Source organism: Ipomoea nil, unplaced genomic scaffold (assembly GCF_001879475.1).
Source record: "Ipomoea nil cultivar Tokyo-kokei standard unplaced genomic scaffold, Asagao_1.1 scaffold1043, whole genome shotgun sequence".
NCBI classification, from domain to species: Eukaryota; Viridiplantae; Streptophyta; class Magnoliopsida; order Solanales; family Convolvulaceae; genus Ipomoea; species Ipomoea nil.
This window is the reverse complement of record NW_017617471.1, coordinates 1,426,852-1,443,314: the sequence shown is the minus strand read 5'-3', so window position 1 is coordinate 1,443,314 and position 16,463 is coordinate 1,426,852. Positions and strand designations below refer to the sequence as shown.

The window sequence follows — 16,463 nt, the reverse complement described above, 5'->3', positions numbered from 1 at the left end:
AAGTACTTCCATCACTCCAAAAAGCTTACATGAGTCTGACATGAACTCATCACATTTCACACCCATATATATACATACATTTCAAGAAAATTAAAAAAAATTTACCTTTTTTTTGGGTGTGTGTAGTATATGCAAATTGTTTTACAGTTATAATTAATAAAAGAATAGTTTCATTCTTAAAGATGTAATTACATTATCGAACCATGTAAATCTTGTCATTTTTATTTTTTTACCACTATTTCCTATTCTTGTTCTGGTTTATCTCAACATTCTTAGAAATGAGTGGATAAATAGGGTGAATAAAAAGATGGGTATCTTTTGCTTTTAACTTTTTAGCCCCATCTCACTCTTATATGTCTTAGCTTCTTTCCCTTTTCTTCTAGCCTTATCAACAGGAAGAGAAAGACTGAAAGAGTGTGTTGCAGAGGGAAATTGATTGAGACCAGTATTAGTATATTGCTTGTACTCATCCACACACATATATATAATAGAGAGAGATAGAGAGAGAGAGAAATAGATACACAGATCCATCTATCTTGCTTCATGCGACAGACATGGGGTATGTTCACTCTCCCTCGATCTCCATCTTTCCAGAAAATTAAGATGTTTGAATGAGTTGAGTTGCTGTCTTAGTGTCTGTCCATTGTTTTCTTTATGAATATATATATATATAGAGAGAGAGAGAGAGAGAGAATTGAGTCAAGAAATCTCCCCATCCTTCTTTCTCTCAAATCTGTCTGGTTTTCTTCGTGTCACTGTTAACAAGAATTCTTCTTCTTCGATTTTCTTAGCAGATGATGATGAGACTCCACGTGCACCCTCCCCAGATTTCCATCGCTCCAGCAACAGGTACATACACAATTCTGCATATATATATACACCCATAGGCCATATCCACATGTTTTCTGTCATTCTGTGTGATCTTTAACGAACCCAGGCATATAGGTTTCTGGGTAGTAGTTCATGCATGGAGATTCTTGATCTGATCTGTGTACTCTATAGAGGATATATAGGAAGATGATGAGGGTGAAGAAGAAGAAGAAGATGATGATAAAAGTGGGTTTTTAGGGAATTGAATATAATTTTCATGTTAATGATTGGTTGGTTGGTTGGTTCTGGGCTTTGAATTTTCAAGGGCTTTCTCTATAAGAAGAAGACTAGTAATATGTAATATCATCTCTTTTCACAAGTCAATACCCAGAACTGTTTCTGAGCCCTATTCGAGAGTGTGTATTGAGTAAACTGTTCCGTTTTTAACCACTTATTAGTCTCACTTCACCAACCAAAATGAGTTGAATCTCATCTCTACCCTCACCCTACCTTCTTCCCCTCTCATCATCATCATCATCATCAGTAGCAGGTAACCACATAAATATATGATTGATTGTGTGTATGTGTGTGTGTGTGTATAATATAAACATGATGTATATGCATGGGATTTATGGTTCGGGTAGATCGAGGTTAATTGAGGTTTGGTTTTGTGTGTTTTGTGGGATTGTTTTATGGAAGATGGGCGCTAACGTAGTGTGTTGTCATGAGTTTTATATAGGGGAAAAAGATACATTTTAGTCAATTACTGAAAGGGAAAGAGACAGACAGAGATGGCTACGTACTTTCATGGGAATTCTGAAATCCAGGCAGGAGGTGACGGCTTGCAGACGCTTATACTCATGAACCCGGCCGGGTACGTCGGATTTTCCGACGCACCGCAGCAGGGGCAGGCGCCGCCGGGGAGCAACTTCATCTTCCTCAACTCCAACGGGCCAGGGAGCTCGATAAGCTTCGCGCACGCGCCGCCGTCGCAGTCGCAGCAGCAGTATGTCGGCATACCCCTCGCCACCACCGCCTCCGCGCCTCCGTCGACTCAGGAGGTCCACGCGTCCGCCGCCGCGGCGCACTCTCAGCATGACATCACTGCGCTCCATGGGTTCCTGGGTAGGCCGCAGTATAACCTGTATGCGCCGCCGATGGAGCTCGCGGCGGCGCGTGACGTGACACGCGCCCAGCAGGGGCTGTCCCTCAGCCTGTCCTCGCAGCAACCGGGGTTTGGGAATTTCCGGCTGGAGCGTGAGGTGGGGTCACAGCAGCTGGTTACGGCCATATCACCGACCGCCGGCGATGAGGTGAGGGTTTCCGGGGGATCGCCGTCGTCGGCGTCCGGCGTTTCCAACGGCGTGAATGGCGTCCAAAGTGTACTGTTGAGCTCCAAGTACTTGAAGGCGGCGCAAGAACTTCTTGAAGAGGTTGTTAATGTTGGCAAGGGAGTAAAGGCTCCTACTGAATCATCAAAAGAGGCTAATTGTCCGGCCAAGAACCCCGGAGACTCCTCCGGCGCCGGCGACGGACAAACCGGAGGTGAGAGCAGTGGCAAACGCGCCACCGAGCTCACCACCGCAGAAAGACAGGAAATTCAAATGAAGAAAGCAAAACTTGTTAACATGCTTGATGAGGTATGCTTTTAATCTATCTTTAATTTCCCTATCTGCTTATACAATTCTCCATGATTTTTTTTTTTTCCTAAGAATTTCTTCCCAATTTTAATATAAAGTTCATAACTTTGGCTCTGACAATACATGGATGCATATAATCCTCCCCAAGAACTCGGGAGGGAAAGACAGGTCTACATCAGTAAAAGCTGCAAAATTTCTGCCAAAAAAAAAGTGTTCTTTTCAAAAATCTGCAGAAAACTGCTTCTAATAACAGAATCCCCTGCACCTTTCACTATCTAATCTGCTAAAATGGGTGGAATCTTGGAATTTTCAGGTGGAGCAGAGGTACAGACAGTACCATCACCAGATGCAGATAGTGATATCATGGTTTGAGCAGGCTGCAGGGATTGGTTCAGCCAAGACCTACACAGCTCTGGCATTGCAGACGATCTCGAAGCAGTTCAGGTGCCTGAAAGATGCAATCTTGGGGCAAATTCGCGCTGCCAGCAAGAGTTTGGGGGAGGAAGATGGGTTGGGAGGGAAGATCGAGGGCTCGTCGAGGCTGAAATTTGTGGATAATCAGCTCAGACAGCAGAGGGCTTTGCAGCAGTTGGGAATGATCCAGCACAATGCTTGGAGACCCCAGAGAGGATTGCCAGAGCGATCTGTTTCTGTGCTTCGTGCCTGGCTGTTCGAGCATTTCCTTCACCCGTAAGCACTCAAATCACCATTTTTCGTTTCGATAATTGTGGCTTAGCTTAGTTGTTGTAATAATAACATTGTTTTGCCCGAATTTCTGTTCAGTTACCCCAAGGATTCAGACAAGATCATGCTGGCAAAGCAGACAGGCCTTACTAGGAACCAGGTTAGTGACTATTAGAATATGGTAATTAGATAAATATGTAAACAATATTATTCTTAGATTACTGTATTTGGTTCAGGTGTCTAACTGGTTCATCAATGCTCGAGTTCGCCTATGGAAGCCGATGGTGGAGGAGATGTATCTGGAGGAGATCAAGGAGCAAGAACAGAATGGATCAGAGAACAAAACAGGCAAAGGTGAACCAAATGAAGATTCGGTTTCTCACCACCAGGACAAAAGTCCTGGGGGCTCAGATCATCAAGAAAATATGAGTTTTGCCCAAAACCAGTCCACTTCTCCTACTGGGATAACCATTAGGAACCAACCTGGAGGGTTCAATCTCATTGGACCATCAGAAATGGAGAGCATCACTCAGGGCAGCCCAAAGAAGCCGAGGAGTGCAGATATGCTGCATTCCCCGAGCAGCGTTCCCTCCATAAGTATCGATGCAAAGCCTGCAGATGAACAAGGCTCCATGAAGTTCATGAATGATAGGCAGAATAGAGAAGGGTTCACATTACTGGGAGGCTCAACCAACTTCATGGGAGGGTTTGGATCGTACCCAATCGGGGGGTTTAGCACCGAGCAGTTCCCTGGAATCCCTGCTGCACCGTATTCTGGCAATGCAGTCTCCCTCACACTCGGCCTTCCCCCCTCCGAAAACCTCCCAATGTCAGCCACACACCACGCCTTCCTCCCCACCCAAGACATCCATATGGGGAGAGGAGTCGAAATGGGAGAAGCCAACGAGTTTGGTGGCATGACCACTCCCACATCCGCCCATCCAACCAGCGTTTACGAGAGCTTCAACCTCCAGAACCGGAAGAGGTTTGCTGCAACATTGTTGCCAGACTTTGTAGCCTGAGAACACTCTCATCATTATCTTCTGTTCCCTAGGAAAGGAGGGGGGATTCTTCATGTTAGTGTAAAGAGTCAAAAGGCTTTACATTTAGCACAGGTCTCTATACTTTGCAGAAGATCAAAGAAGAAGAAGAAGAAGAAGAACCACTAGAGTTCTTATAGATAGTTAATTTAGGTTTTTAGACAATATATGGTTGAGGATTGTATATTAATTTTTGTTTTTCTCTTTTGGTTGCAGTCTTGCAGATAGTATAGTTGGATTGTTATATTGGATGTGGAAAAAAACTAGTTATATTGGGGTGGTATAGAAAATAATGTTCTTTTTTCTAATAAAGCCTCTTTAGTCGAACCGTCGGGACTATATATGAAACATTATTCACAACCTTGGAAAACATTAGAGATCATGGAATAATTTTTCTTGGTTAGATGGTGATTGATCAGCTGAAAAGGAAAGGGGAACCTTATATGGCATTTGCTTGTGGATAAAAGCAACATGGGAATGATGATGATGTTGTTGAAAACTTTGTGTTTAAAGGCTAGCTGTTGCTTCTTCCATCAAAACTCTTTGTTTTAGCTTTTTTGTGGTGTGGTATCCCAATTGCCATTCATTTCCTCAGGACCACAAAGGTGGAAGAAGAAAAGCTTATCTGGACTGGCTGATTGTGATGCTACTTAGAGTGATATGAAGACGAAAGTACATTCCCCGAGGGGAAAACTCAAGCCAAGTTGACCAGACTGTTCACTTAGAAACCCGAAGAGCTTATTGGCCTTCTTAGTTTAAGCCAGCTATGAACAACTTAGGCTGGTTTACCTTATTCTGGTCAGAAATGGTCCCCACAAGGTGAAGGGCATCAAGAAGAGAGGGGGAGACAACAATAAAGCCATGAATTGACACAACCTAAGATTATTTTGGGAGGGGTGTTCAATATACAGATGTTATATATGCAGAGAACAAAACAGGAGAATATAGACATGATAATGATTAGACTGAGCAAATGTGACCTGATCTTTGGGCAAAATCATGGAAGAAAATCATCATCCTCAAATTATGTATCTGTGTTGTCATATGCTCCTCCCTTCAATATCTCTGTAAAGTTATCTGTGACAGCCATTCTGTCAAGATCTCAGCCTGCAGATGATCAATGGATGGAATGAGAATCGTCACTGAAACAATTGACAACTTCATGGATTATATTGCCATGGCTCAACACCATCCATAATGTTTTGCAGTCTCATCAATTTTTATTTTTTTTTTAAGGGAAATGCAGTCTCATCATTGTTCATCCTCCATATCTGCAGTAGTCATGTCAAATATTGGGTGGATGATGTCCAATTATGTAGAATGGAGTGTTCTATGATGCACAACACTCAACGTTACCATCTTGGGAAACCTTAAATGCACACTTTATGCGGTCGTTATATGCGGTCAAAACGGTGCCGTTTCTTTACCGTCATTTCTTTTAAGTAAAAAAATAGCGGGCTGTTAGTTTTAACGGAGCGCACATTTTTTTGTATGTTAATTACCAATAGAAACTACAGTATATCTAAACCGACACTGCCTCACGTATTATTTTTATATTATCAAATATCAAATGAAACTGCAATTATATCAAAATGATATTGTAGTTGTGTTGAAATGAAACTGCAGTATATATAAAATGAAACTGAATAACATTTCGCATATTTGTGTGTATATTATACAATGAAGCTGTAATTATTTCAAAATAATCATGTAGTTGTGTTTAATAAAACTATAGTGTATATAAAATAAAATTAAATAACATTTTCACATATTTGACTCTATAAACAGAGTTATTTTTTGCGGAATGGTGCGGAACGATAGGAAACGGATGCCGTTTCTTTTCATTAAACAAAACGACATCGTTTTGATGTGCGGTGCATAATTGATTATGCACCGCGGTGAACGATATAATTTGCCCACTTTATAATACACTACTGGAAATTCTAAAATTCCCGACCACCTGAAAGTGATCTTAAATTAAGTTGAAAGCCTAGTTCCGACCACTTTTGGTTTCCGGAAAAACCCTTGTTGCTATTTCCGACCACTTTTTGCTTTCAACTTGATTTAAGATCACTTTCAGGTGGTCGGAAATTTAATAATTTCCAGTAGTGATAAAAGTAAGAATATCAAAATGGGCCGAAGCTAGCTAGCGTTATATATATATATATATATATATATATATATATATATATATATATATATATATATATATATATATACCTGGCCTGTTCTTGCGAATTGGCAACTATGGATACCCTTTCAATTCCTCAACTTCTTCTTCGTCCCACAGCAATTTCAGGTCAAAGTTAAAAAAAAATGAACTTTATTTCAGCATCAATTTATCGAGGTGCAGTGTACACCTTTTCGTTTTCTTTAATTTGTAAATTTAAAAACTGGTTCGATGATTTTTACGTTAGATGGACCCCTGACTTATTTTTAGAATAATTCAAACTCATTTTGATACTAATCCCACCCTACCGAATGTGAATGTCCACTTTCAATTTTCAATTTTAATTTAGTGGTTAAGCCCGTCTAATAAATCCAACAACCCGTAGTTTTGAGTTAGGGTTTCCAACTCAACAAAAAAATAATAAAAAACTATTTAACTCAAATTGATTAGCCCAACAGCCCTGCAGGTTAGTTCCAAACTTAACGGATTGACTCAATTGACATCTCTAAGTAAAAGGTATCAAAAGTATAAGTATTATATTTTTTGCACTATCAGCAACGTCTTTAAGAAAATTGTTCTAAATAGAATTGAGTGAAACTTAACTAGATTAGTCTATGAGAACAATACGTAGATACATACAAAAATAAAAAATAAAAAAATAATAATTACACTTTGCACTATGCTAACTTTTTTCTATTTTAAAAAAATAAAGAACCAAATTCTTATAAGTCATATGTGAGAAGTAGGCCCAAGTATTGGAATGATCCAATATTTGGCCCATTCTTTCAAAACCCAAAACACTTCGCAAAACAATCCGGGCAAATTATTGTATGGACCATGGTCCACATAATGTTATGTGGATCATAACAAAAAGTACATTTCTAATATACTAAATGTACATTATTTTTGTACTGAATGTACATTATATAATATAATGTACACTCAAAACAAAAATAATGTATATCCCCTGTATACAATATACATTATTTTTGTACTGAATGTACATTATTTTTATATTGAATGTACATTATTTTATAGTAGACAAAATATGGTCTACACAACTTGTGTGGACCATGGTCCATACAATAATGATTGAACAATCCGAGGCCCGGTCATTTTAAGGTGGCAAGTTATACTTTTTACATTACAAGGTGAATCGCTGATACATATTCACTTTTAATATAGTAAATATTCATAAATTAAAAATGAACTTTTATGAATAAACTTTAAGTACATTAAAAATTAATCTTTAGTATATTAAGAAAAGAACAAGTATCTCCTCACCTTGAAATGTAGATTATAGTCCACAATATAATGAGGTATTTGAATATACGGAGTAATTAGATTGTAAATTTATATTTGATATATTATACACTCAACATCCAATCGTTATCCCATGGAACTGTGTTCAACATTCATGGTGAACATGGTTCCAACGGTGTTAGTACACCGTTATCTTTTTTTTTTTTTTTTTTAATTAATTGCGTGACTTTTCTTCTTTATTTTCACATTTTGCGGTTTCACTTTAATTTGAGGTGAGCAATGATTTCGGATATTCATAAATTATGAATTCATGCCTGCACATTCACTTTGGAACCATGCCTACACATTCCCGTCCGAAATCATGGACATTCATAATTTATGAATCCATGCCTGCACATTCACTTTGGAACCATGCCTACACATTCACTTTGGAACCATGAAATTATGAATTTTCTGTTATTCTGTTATAAGATTATGAATTTTCAGTTATGAGATTATGAATTTTCAGTTATGAGATTATGAATTTTCTGTTATGAGATTATGAATTTTCTGTTATGAGATTATGAATCTACATTACATTCATAATCTCATAACAGAAAATTCATAATTTAATAAATATTTTACTTTTATGCGATTATGAATTTTCTGTTATGAAATTATGAATTTACATTACATTCATAATCTCATAACAGAAAATTCATAATTTGATCAAACGCGTGTCGTTAACTCCACATCCGTGATTTTTTTTTTTTTATTTTTTGCGTAAAAACGACGTCGTTTGGACTTGTGTTCACCATTCACGATGAACACGTTTTCAGAGCATAATTTGCGCTCAACATCCTTCTCATGTGTGTAAGCCGATACTTCTGAGTTTAAAATTAAATAAACGTCTAATTAAACTGTACATTTATATTTTACATTTTATATGCTCAATAAGAGTTGCACAAAATAGATACGGAGTACATAATATAATAACAATATGCACTATGGAATCTTGTGTAATGAACTCAATTAAAAAAAAAAATTATTGACAATAATCAAATTTATAACCTTCAAATACAAAAGTTATGCCTCACCCACTACTCCATAGTAATTCTTAACCAAGTCCAAATATGTTGTAACAATATCGAGTGTGAATTTTAATGTCAAAAGAAGGAATTAATAACATCTTAACATTTTAATGTCAAAATTTTGAGTTACATCCAGAGTATTCAAAAGAAAAGGCAAAAGCATTGAAAAGTACAGATTACAGAAAATAAATTTTTTTATTTTTATTTTTATTATTTAACTCCCTTCCCGGAGAGTATAACGTACAAAGTTAGTTAATTATAATGTGTTCAATATTTATATCAAAGTCTAAATTCATATATAGATCACTTTGAACGACAGTCTGGCCAGTAGGCCATATATGCCAACCTCTCATTGCAAAGCTATTTAATTCAATCAAGAATGCCATCCATCTTCTAGACGAGTCAAACAAAATTAATGGCTCAGATCCACTTGCATATATATATATAATAATTACTATGAATTATCCATATTTTTCTAGTTTTATTCAGTTTTCATTTTTTAAATTATTTAAAATCAAACTCACAACGTTTAACTTCGAGACTTTAATTTAGTTAAATAACATTAATTTCATCTTACTTAAATTATGGATCCAGACCAATTAATATATCATCTCCTTGTCAAATCATTTTCCTTGGACTTATAGGAGCAACTTTAGATTAAATGCAACAAAATAATGGAGTTTGAATATGAATTTTTTAACCTCAAGAAACCCTAACCAAACAAATAATAATTTTAGTGGTGATTATTTATCACTAAAAACTTAATGATAATATATGATGCTTTCAATTTCTTGCCTAAATTATATCTATCACCTCTCCAACTATATCTCAATAATGATTAATTTTAAACGATTCAAACTCCACTCACCTAAATCAATGTTTTTTGATAAAATTGGTCGATTGATATGATGAACCTATTATGTGTGGAATTGAATAATTGTAGTTTAACTATATATGAGATTATAGGGTTTGGAACTGTATCTACACATCATGTTTCAATGATTCAAACACCTTACACTTGAATCAACGCCTTTTTTTTTTCTTTTTCTTTTTTTTTTTTTTTTTTTTTTTTGTAAAAAAATCTTGTTGATTAACCTATTATGTGCAGAATTGAATACTTGCAGTCTAACTATATATGAGATTATAGGGTTTGAAATAGTATGTGCATATCATGTTTAAACCATTCAAAACCCTTTACTTAAATCAATGGTTTTTGATAAAACCAGTTTGTTGATGAACCTATTACGTGTGGAATTGAATAATTATGGTCTAACTATATATTGGATTATTATAGGGTTTGGAACTGTATTTGTATATCATGTTTAAATGATTTAGACACCTCTCACTTAAATGGCTGAACGAATCAACGCCTTTTGATAAAAATAGGCTAGGTATATTGGTGAACCTATTACGTGTGGAATTGAATAATTATGGTCTAACTATATATAGGATTATAGGGTTTGGAAATTGAAATTGTATATGCACATCATGTTTAAACGATTCAAACCATCCCTTTTACCCGAATCAACAAACATGTTTGTTGATAAACCTATTAGGTGTATGTTAAATTGAATAACTGAAATCTATTTTCAACGGTTATTTTTTCCTCTTTGGGGGAACCATAAACAAAGAATCTTCACCAAAAAATAAACTTTAAAATGGAAATTATAGTTGAAGGGAATATTTGTCCTTCCCCTTGGACTGAACTGGAGTCTGGGTCTGTTCTAGAAAAGCAGCAATAATAATGTTCACAGTGTGATACACACAATGCAAGAGGAGGTCATTTGGACCGTTGACTTGCCTTTTTGACTAGCATACGGCTAAATTGTTTGGGGACAAATTTTTAAGATTTTGATGGCATAAAATTCATCACTGAAAATTTCTGGTGATTGGAGTATGGGTCACGGCGTCCATTAACTTAATTCTTGTTCATCCTAACGTTAATCTCCTTATAAATTTCATATTTATGTTGTTTTCTATTGGATTACTGTCAATCGATTTGCATTTTTGTTTTTAAATGTATAATCAGAACTTTGAAGTCAATTCGTTTTCTTTTATTTTGACAATCACCAAATTTAAATTATAAAATATAAGAATTGTGTTTTATTTACTCGGTTACTTGTTTTTTAATAATAAGTTGATATATTTTAACCTAATCTTCCATACAAATTTATAATACTTAGTCGAGGGCCTCGTAGCTCATTGTAAGTACTGACTTTGATGTTTAATATTCATAATTACTATTGCCAATGACATCTGCCTTGAATGGCTAAAATAATGTATTTTTTACCTTAAGGTGGTCGAAGATTGATTTTTTTTTTTTTTTTTTTTTTTTTTTTTTTTTTTTGCAATTGGTGATATTTTTATTAAAAGTGAAATTCTTGTGTAGGTAATCGGGCGGAATGAGGGCGGGGAGTATATTCAATTATTCATGTCCCAATCCCTGAAACCCCACTTTGGTTCCCGTTGCCATCTCCGTCGGGGAAAGAAAATCGTTCTTCATTCCCGTCGTCCTTTTAAGGATGGGGGAAATTGTCATCCATATTCTTTTGTAGTGAACCTCTTGGTCGAGCCCATCGCACAAGATTTTTCTAGTGCAATTATCTTCTCTTGTGTGGTTTACAAACTACTAATAAGAACATGCCGGATTTAGCTTGTGCACGCTTTCAAGTAGTAACTGCGGATTTCCTTCATCGTCCAAAATAATTAATAAAAAGTGTATTTAATATATAGTTAATACTTTACTTTTAATTTTTTTTAAAATGTAAATTGAGATCGATTTTGTCACTTGAAGAAAAAAAATAACAATGCTTATAAAGTATTATTCTTTGGACTAATTGTAAGGCTCGTAATTAAACCTATATTTAAATAATGAAGAGAGCCATCACTTGCATGCATCACATGTACCTTCTCATCTCCTTTAATTTGCCAACTTCTCTCAAGTCAAGAAATAAAAGTATATATTGCAGGAAAAGAAGATATACTACAAAATTATATACCATACATAACTTTTGCAGTTTCAGAATTTTTATATTTATTAGTCTCTCTTTAATTGAGTGACTTTATTATGAATGAAAATTAAATCTACATAAGCATAACAATATAAATATAATTTTTATATTTATTAGTCACGGATTTGATTCTTGCCAACACTCCATCTGTTCAGCTGAACACACATGATCTTTTTAGTACAGAAGGATTATGTAACGAGTTCAACCGAAAGAGTGTTGGCAAGAATCTCACTTTGACAATACCACCCACCATGAGATATGAATGAAAAATTTACGGAATAATTAAATACAAAAATATATAGCGTATTATGGCGTAAATGTTAGGGTTTTGTAGGGAAATATGAGCATGTAGCATTTCTTACATGGAAATTTGTGTAGTTAAAATACTATAATAATAAAATAAAAGCCCTAGTTTTTTGCCCAATTCAATCAATTGACTGTTGACTTTTTTTTTTTTTTTTTTTTTTTTGTTTTCTTATATTCTGTACCCATCTTAATCTCAGTCAGTCTATTTGTATTGTTATTTCAGCAGTTTCTGAATCAGGAAAGTCTAATAACCCATTTTTAAATTGCTTTCATTTTGTTGCCACAAAAGATTAAATTCCCGCATATCCAAAGCCCCGCACCTCAATTGTGGAAGGCTAATCACAGTAATTCAACGACTTATTGCTTTCATTTTCTTTAAAAATTAAAAAAAAAAAAAAACATTTTGATATGTGAACCTTGATTTACCTCATTATGGATAAATGAAAGCAAGGCTAATTTAATCAAGGCTAATCACAGTAACAAAAAAAAACACTGTACATAAAAGTGTATAGTCAGTTGTAGGTTTCAATGCTGATGTAGCCTTGATTTACCTCGTTATGGACCTATGAGCAGGTGGGTTTATGTGTCTCAGAATTAGTCCAGCCAAACTGAGATTACTGATGTTGAACAATTTTATTTGTTTAAAAAAAAAAAAACATTTTTGTTACTGAACACTGATTGGTTCGTGAGACGGATTCTTCCTTTTTCTTTTGACCGATCGACAATCACACCCGTTAGAATATACGACTAAAATTGCAAATTCTATGATCAAACCTTGTGTTGAATCTTATTCATCTCTCTCTCTCTCACTCCGACTTGCGTCAACAAATCAGCCGCTATGTTTTACCAGATTACATATATATAATTAAGTGATTTCAAGACTTTGATATATCGTTCACAAGAAAAATTAAAGAAACATTCATGGACATCGCTGTTGAAACCCCAGCGTTCTTCATCTGTCCGATCTCTCTCCTCATCATGAAAGATCCCGTCACGGCCGTCACCGGCATAACCTACGACCGGGAAAGCATCGAGAAATGGGTGCTCGACGGGGACAACACCTTCTGTCCCGTCACCAACTTGCCGTTGCCGAGAGACTCCGACTTAACGCCCAACCACACGCTCCGCCGCCTCATCCAGGCCTGGTGCACCGCCAACGCCGCCTTCGGCGTCGACCGGATTCCGACGCCCAAGACGCCTCTCAGTAAGGTTTACGCCGTGAAACTCGTCCGGGATCTCTCGAGGCCCAGGCTCCGGCTGAAAACGCTGCAGAAGCTGGAGATGCTGGCGATGGAGAAAGAATCGAACAGGAAATCCATGGTGGAAGCCGGGGTTGTTAAGGAGCTTTTGTCTTGTCTCATCGGATTTTACAAGAAAGACGAAAAGATCGGACTGGAACAAACCCTCTATGTTCTTTACCTAATCCGAGGTTTCTCCTGCGAAACTACGAACAAATTTATAGCGGAAAACGATAATCTCCTCGACGCGATCTTGTGGGTTTTGGACTGCGCGCCGCAGACGACCCAAACCGCCATGAAAAGCCATGCACTCTGCGTGATGAAAACGGTGGTCGGAAAAGCCAACCCCGCCGCCCTGGAACGGCTCCTAACGCCGGAGATTCTCAAGAAGATTGTGAATTTCTTGAAAGACAACAATACCATAACAAAACAAGGCTTACACGCCGCATTGAAGATCATGTTAGAAATCTGTCTCCTGGGAAGAAACCGCGTGAGAATGGTGGAATCCGGCGCGGTTTTCGAGCTCATCGAACTGGAACTGAATCTCTCCCCAGCGGCAGACAAGAAAACAACCGAGCTAGTCCTAGGAATCTTGTTCCATTTATGTTCCTGCGCCGACGGGAGAGCGCGGCTGCTCAGCCACGCCGCCGGGATCGCCGTGGTGACGAGGAAGATCCTCAAGGTGTCTCCGGCAGCCGACGATCGGGCCGTCCTGATTCTTTCGTTGATTTCTAGGTTTTCTGCTACGAGTGGGGTTCTTCAAGAAATGCTGCGGGTTGGAACTGTGGCGAAGCTTTGCATGGTTCTTCAAGCCGGTTGTGAATCGTACTTAAAGGATAAGGCAAAGGAGATTCTAAGAACACATTTTGATGTTTGGAAGAATTCACCTTGTGTTGAAGTGGCTACATTGACAAGGTACCTAGCTAGCTAGCTAGCTGATTTCAATTTTCATGTAAAACATATATATATCCAAGATAATACTATACATGGGTATAAATATAATCAAAGTTCAATAGAGAAATGCAATTATTATTCCTTAATTATATTAAAAAAAATTGCATAGAATGTGGCAAATATCAATAGAGAAAAAGATCACTCGAATATTGTTGGGCAGAGACTTAAATTGGAATATCATGTCCAATAGCCTATCAATGAAACATGGCATTAATTATTAAGTATAACTTTTAATTAGCTATAAGCATTTAACCATAATAATTGGTATTCGGATAATTTATGGGTTTGATATTTTGTTGTATTATATTGGACCCTAATTATTACATCTCCACGAAGTCAGATGTGACTATTGACTGCGCAAAAAGTACTACACATGCTGGTGGATATGGAGAATATCTCTTTTGGTGTATTATTTAATGGGATAAAACTTAATTATATTAAAGAAATATTGATCCAATATGATCGTGGAAAGAAGTCAAGCTTTTTAAAATAATGTGATTTGTGAAGGCAATGTACGACGTTTCAATTACTTTGTATTTTATTTTATTTTTTGTCAGATCCTTGAGGTGTCTTAAGCAGGCACTAGTTGTAGTAGGTCAGATTAGTTTTTTCATAGGAGAGAGAGTTCGAACTCCCGACATCTCTTGAGGAATGAGAGTGTATTATTTGTTGGTTTGGAATAGTTTTAGGAACGAGTAAATTCCATTTTTAGTCATCGACTATTGTGACATTGCCACATTTAGTCTTACTCTTTTAATTTTATCATATTATATCCCCGACTATAATTTGATTGCCACTGTTAATCCTCCGTTAAAATTTCTGTTAATCTACCGTTAATAATAAGAGCAATAATGTAATTTAACATCTTGTCTCAAATACAAATCAAAATCCATCTTTTTTTATTTTATTTCCTCTCTCGTAACTCTCTTTGTCCTAATTTAAAAAGAATCAAAATCTCTATCAAATCTGTTATTCTATGATCTGGCTGGCAAGGTTGTATCAAATCTTATTGCAATGTATGTTTTGTTAAACTGTGAATTGAAATAATTTTATTAACATAATAATGTCATGATTTTCTTTTAAATATTTCGAACACATTAGAATTGACAAGTAACAAAGAAGAAAAAATTGTCTTATATTAAATCTATAACATTCCAAACAAAAGTTTCCCACTGACATTCCAAACACTTAAACTTTAACTATAAGCTTGATATATAAAATGATTTAATCTGGATGTTAAAACTTATAAGCTTCAATCAATTCCCAACAGTTGCTATTTCTTCCGGCCTTAGATTCTCTACATTTATAGGTTCTGACATTGTTAAATCTACTATCGGTGGCTCTGGAATTACATGTGCTGCATGCTCTAGATTTTCTCTTTCAATATCACCCTCTGCATTACGAGAGAGGGGGGAAGGAAGTCTAATATATAATCTAATAAAAAAATGAATTTCTCACCCAAAAAAAAAAAAAAGAAAGATGAATTTTGATGTGTATTTGAGATAAGTTATTAAATTACATTATTGACATTATTGTTAACGGTAGATTAACGAAAATTTTAATGGAGGACCAAAAGTGACAATCAAATTAAAGCCAGGGATATAATATGACAAAATTAAAAGAGTAGGACTAAATGTGACAATGTCACAATAGTCGAGGACTAAAAGTGAAATTTACTCTTTTAGGAACTATGAACTTTAGCGAAACCATTATTTATATATCTTGACCATGTTTAAGAATTAATCTCTCTCACACACATTAACAAGAGTTTAGAAGTGTTGAAAATGTTTTAAAATCATTGCAGTGATCGAAATCTGAATGTAATTAGAACCGAAAATAAGAATGCTGCATGTTAAAAGAAAAATAAAGGTTAAGTTTAATATCATCCTTACGTATATCTGCAGATAAACAAAAACGAGGTCACATTGAGGTGTCGTGGTGTAGTTGGTTATCACGTCAGTCTAACACACTGAAGGTCTCCGGTTCGAGTCCGGGCGACGCCATTGTGTAGATTCAAGGATTTTAGATTGGATAATCTCGGGCCGACAAGATCCCTGTTGTCACAAGTTGAAAAACTGTAAGCCCAACGGCCCATATGCAGTTCGATTGGAGATTAATACGAATCTTGCATTTCTCTAGGATTGATAATATGGAACATTGGATTATAATTTACCCTTATTAAATAACATTATTACACACTCTAAACGCTTGTTAGTAAGAAGCACAATAAAATAAAATAAAATAAAAACCTTAAAATGAATGATGAGCGAGTAGATA

The 16,463-nt window shown here is 36.1% G+C and overlaps 2 protein-coding genes and 1 non-coding gene across 6 annotated transcripts; all 3 read left to right on the top strand.

Annotated features, from left to right (window-relative positions):
- Positions 1 to 317: 317 nt before the first annotated feature.
- Positions 318 to 4,501, top strand: LOC109181935 (BEL1-like homeodomain protein 1). 4 transcript variants are annotated; one of them, XM_019331910.1, is made up of 6 exons: positions 318 to 559; positions 795 to 849; positions 1,550 to 2,450; positions 2,764 to 3,140; positions 3,234 to 3,294; positions 3,371 to 4,501. In XM_019331910.1, exons 3-6 carry the CDS (start codon positions 1,602 to 1,604, stop codon positions 4,154 to 4,156), a joined length of 2,073 nt encoding a protein of 690 aa, XP_019187455.1. In that variant the 5' UTR covers positions 318 to 559; positions 795 to 849; positions 1,550 to 1,601; the 3' UTR covers positions 4,157 to 4,501. The 4 variants fall into 4 exon arrangements, with proteins under 4 accessions (XP_019187455.1, XP_019187457.1, XP_019187456.1 ...); XM_019331912.1 differs by having other exon boundaries at positions 1,540 to 2,450; XM_019331911.1 differs by having other exon boundaries at positions 792 to 849.
- An 8,395-nt stretch (positions 4,502 to 12,896) lies between these two features.
- Positions 12,897 to 14,184, top strand: LOC109181358 (E3 ubiquitin-protein ligase PUB24-like). Its single transcript, XM_019331108.1, has one exon. The coding sequence runs from the start codon at positions 12,916 to 12,918 to the stop codon at positions 14,161 to 14,163; it is 1,248 nt and encodes a 415-aa protein (XP_019186653.1). The 5' UTR covers positions 12,897 to 12,915; the 3' UTR covers positions 14,164 to 14,184.
- Positions 14,185 to 16,115: 1,931 nt separating this feature from the next.
- On the top strand, positions 16,116 to 16,189 carry TRNAV-AAC. Its single transcript has one exon. It is a non-coding gene; the product is annotated as a tRNA-Val (tRNA).
- The last annotated feature ends 274 nt before the right edge of the window (positions 16,190 to 16,463 follow it).

Bases quoted from the DNA above. Each gene is read 5' to 3' on its own strand.
- LOC109181935 (XM_019331910.1), top strand. From the start codon at position 1,602: ATGGCTACGTACTTTCATGGGAATTCTGAAATCCAGGCAGGAGGTGAC. The intron at 2,451-2,763 runs GTATGCTTTTAA...TGGAATTTTCAG, and splicing joins TTGTTAACATGCTTGATGAG to GTGGAGCAGAGGTACAGACA. The intron at 3,295-3,370 runs GTTAGTGACTAT...TATTTGGTTCAG, and splicing joins CAGGCCTTACTAGGAACCAG to GTGTCTAACTGGTTCATCAA.
- LOC109181358 (XM_019331108.1), top strand. From the start codon at position 12,916: ATGGACATCGCTGTTGAAACCCCAGCGTTCTTCATCTGTCCGATCTCT.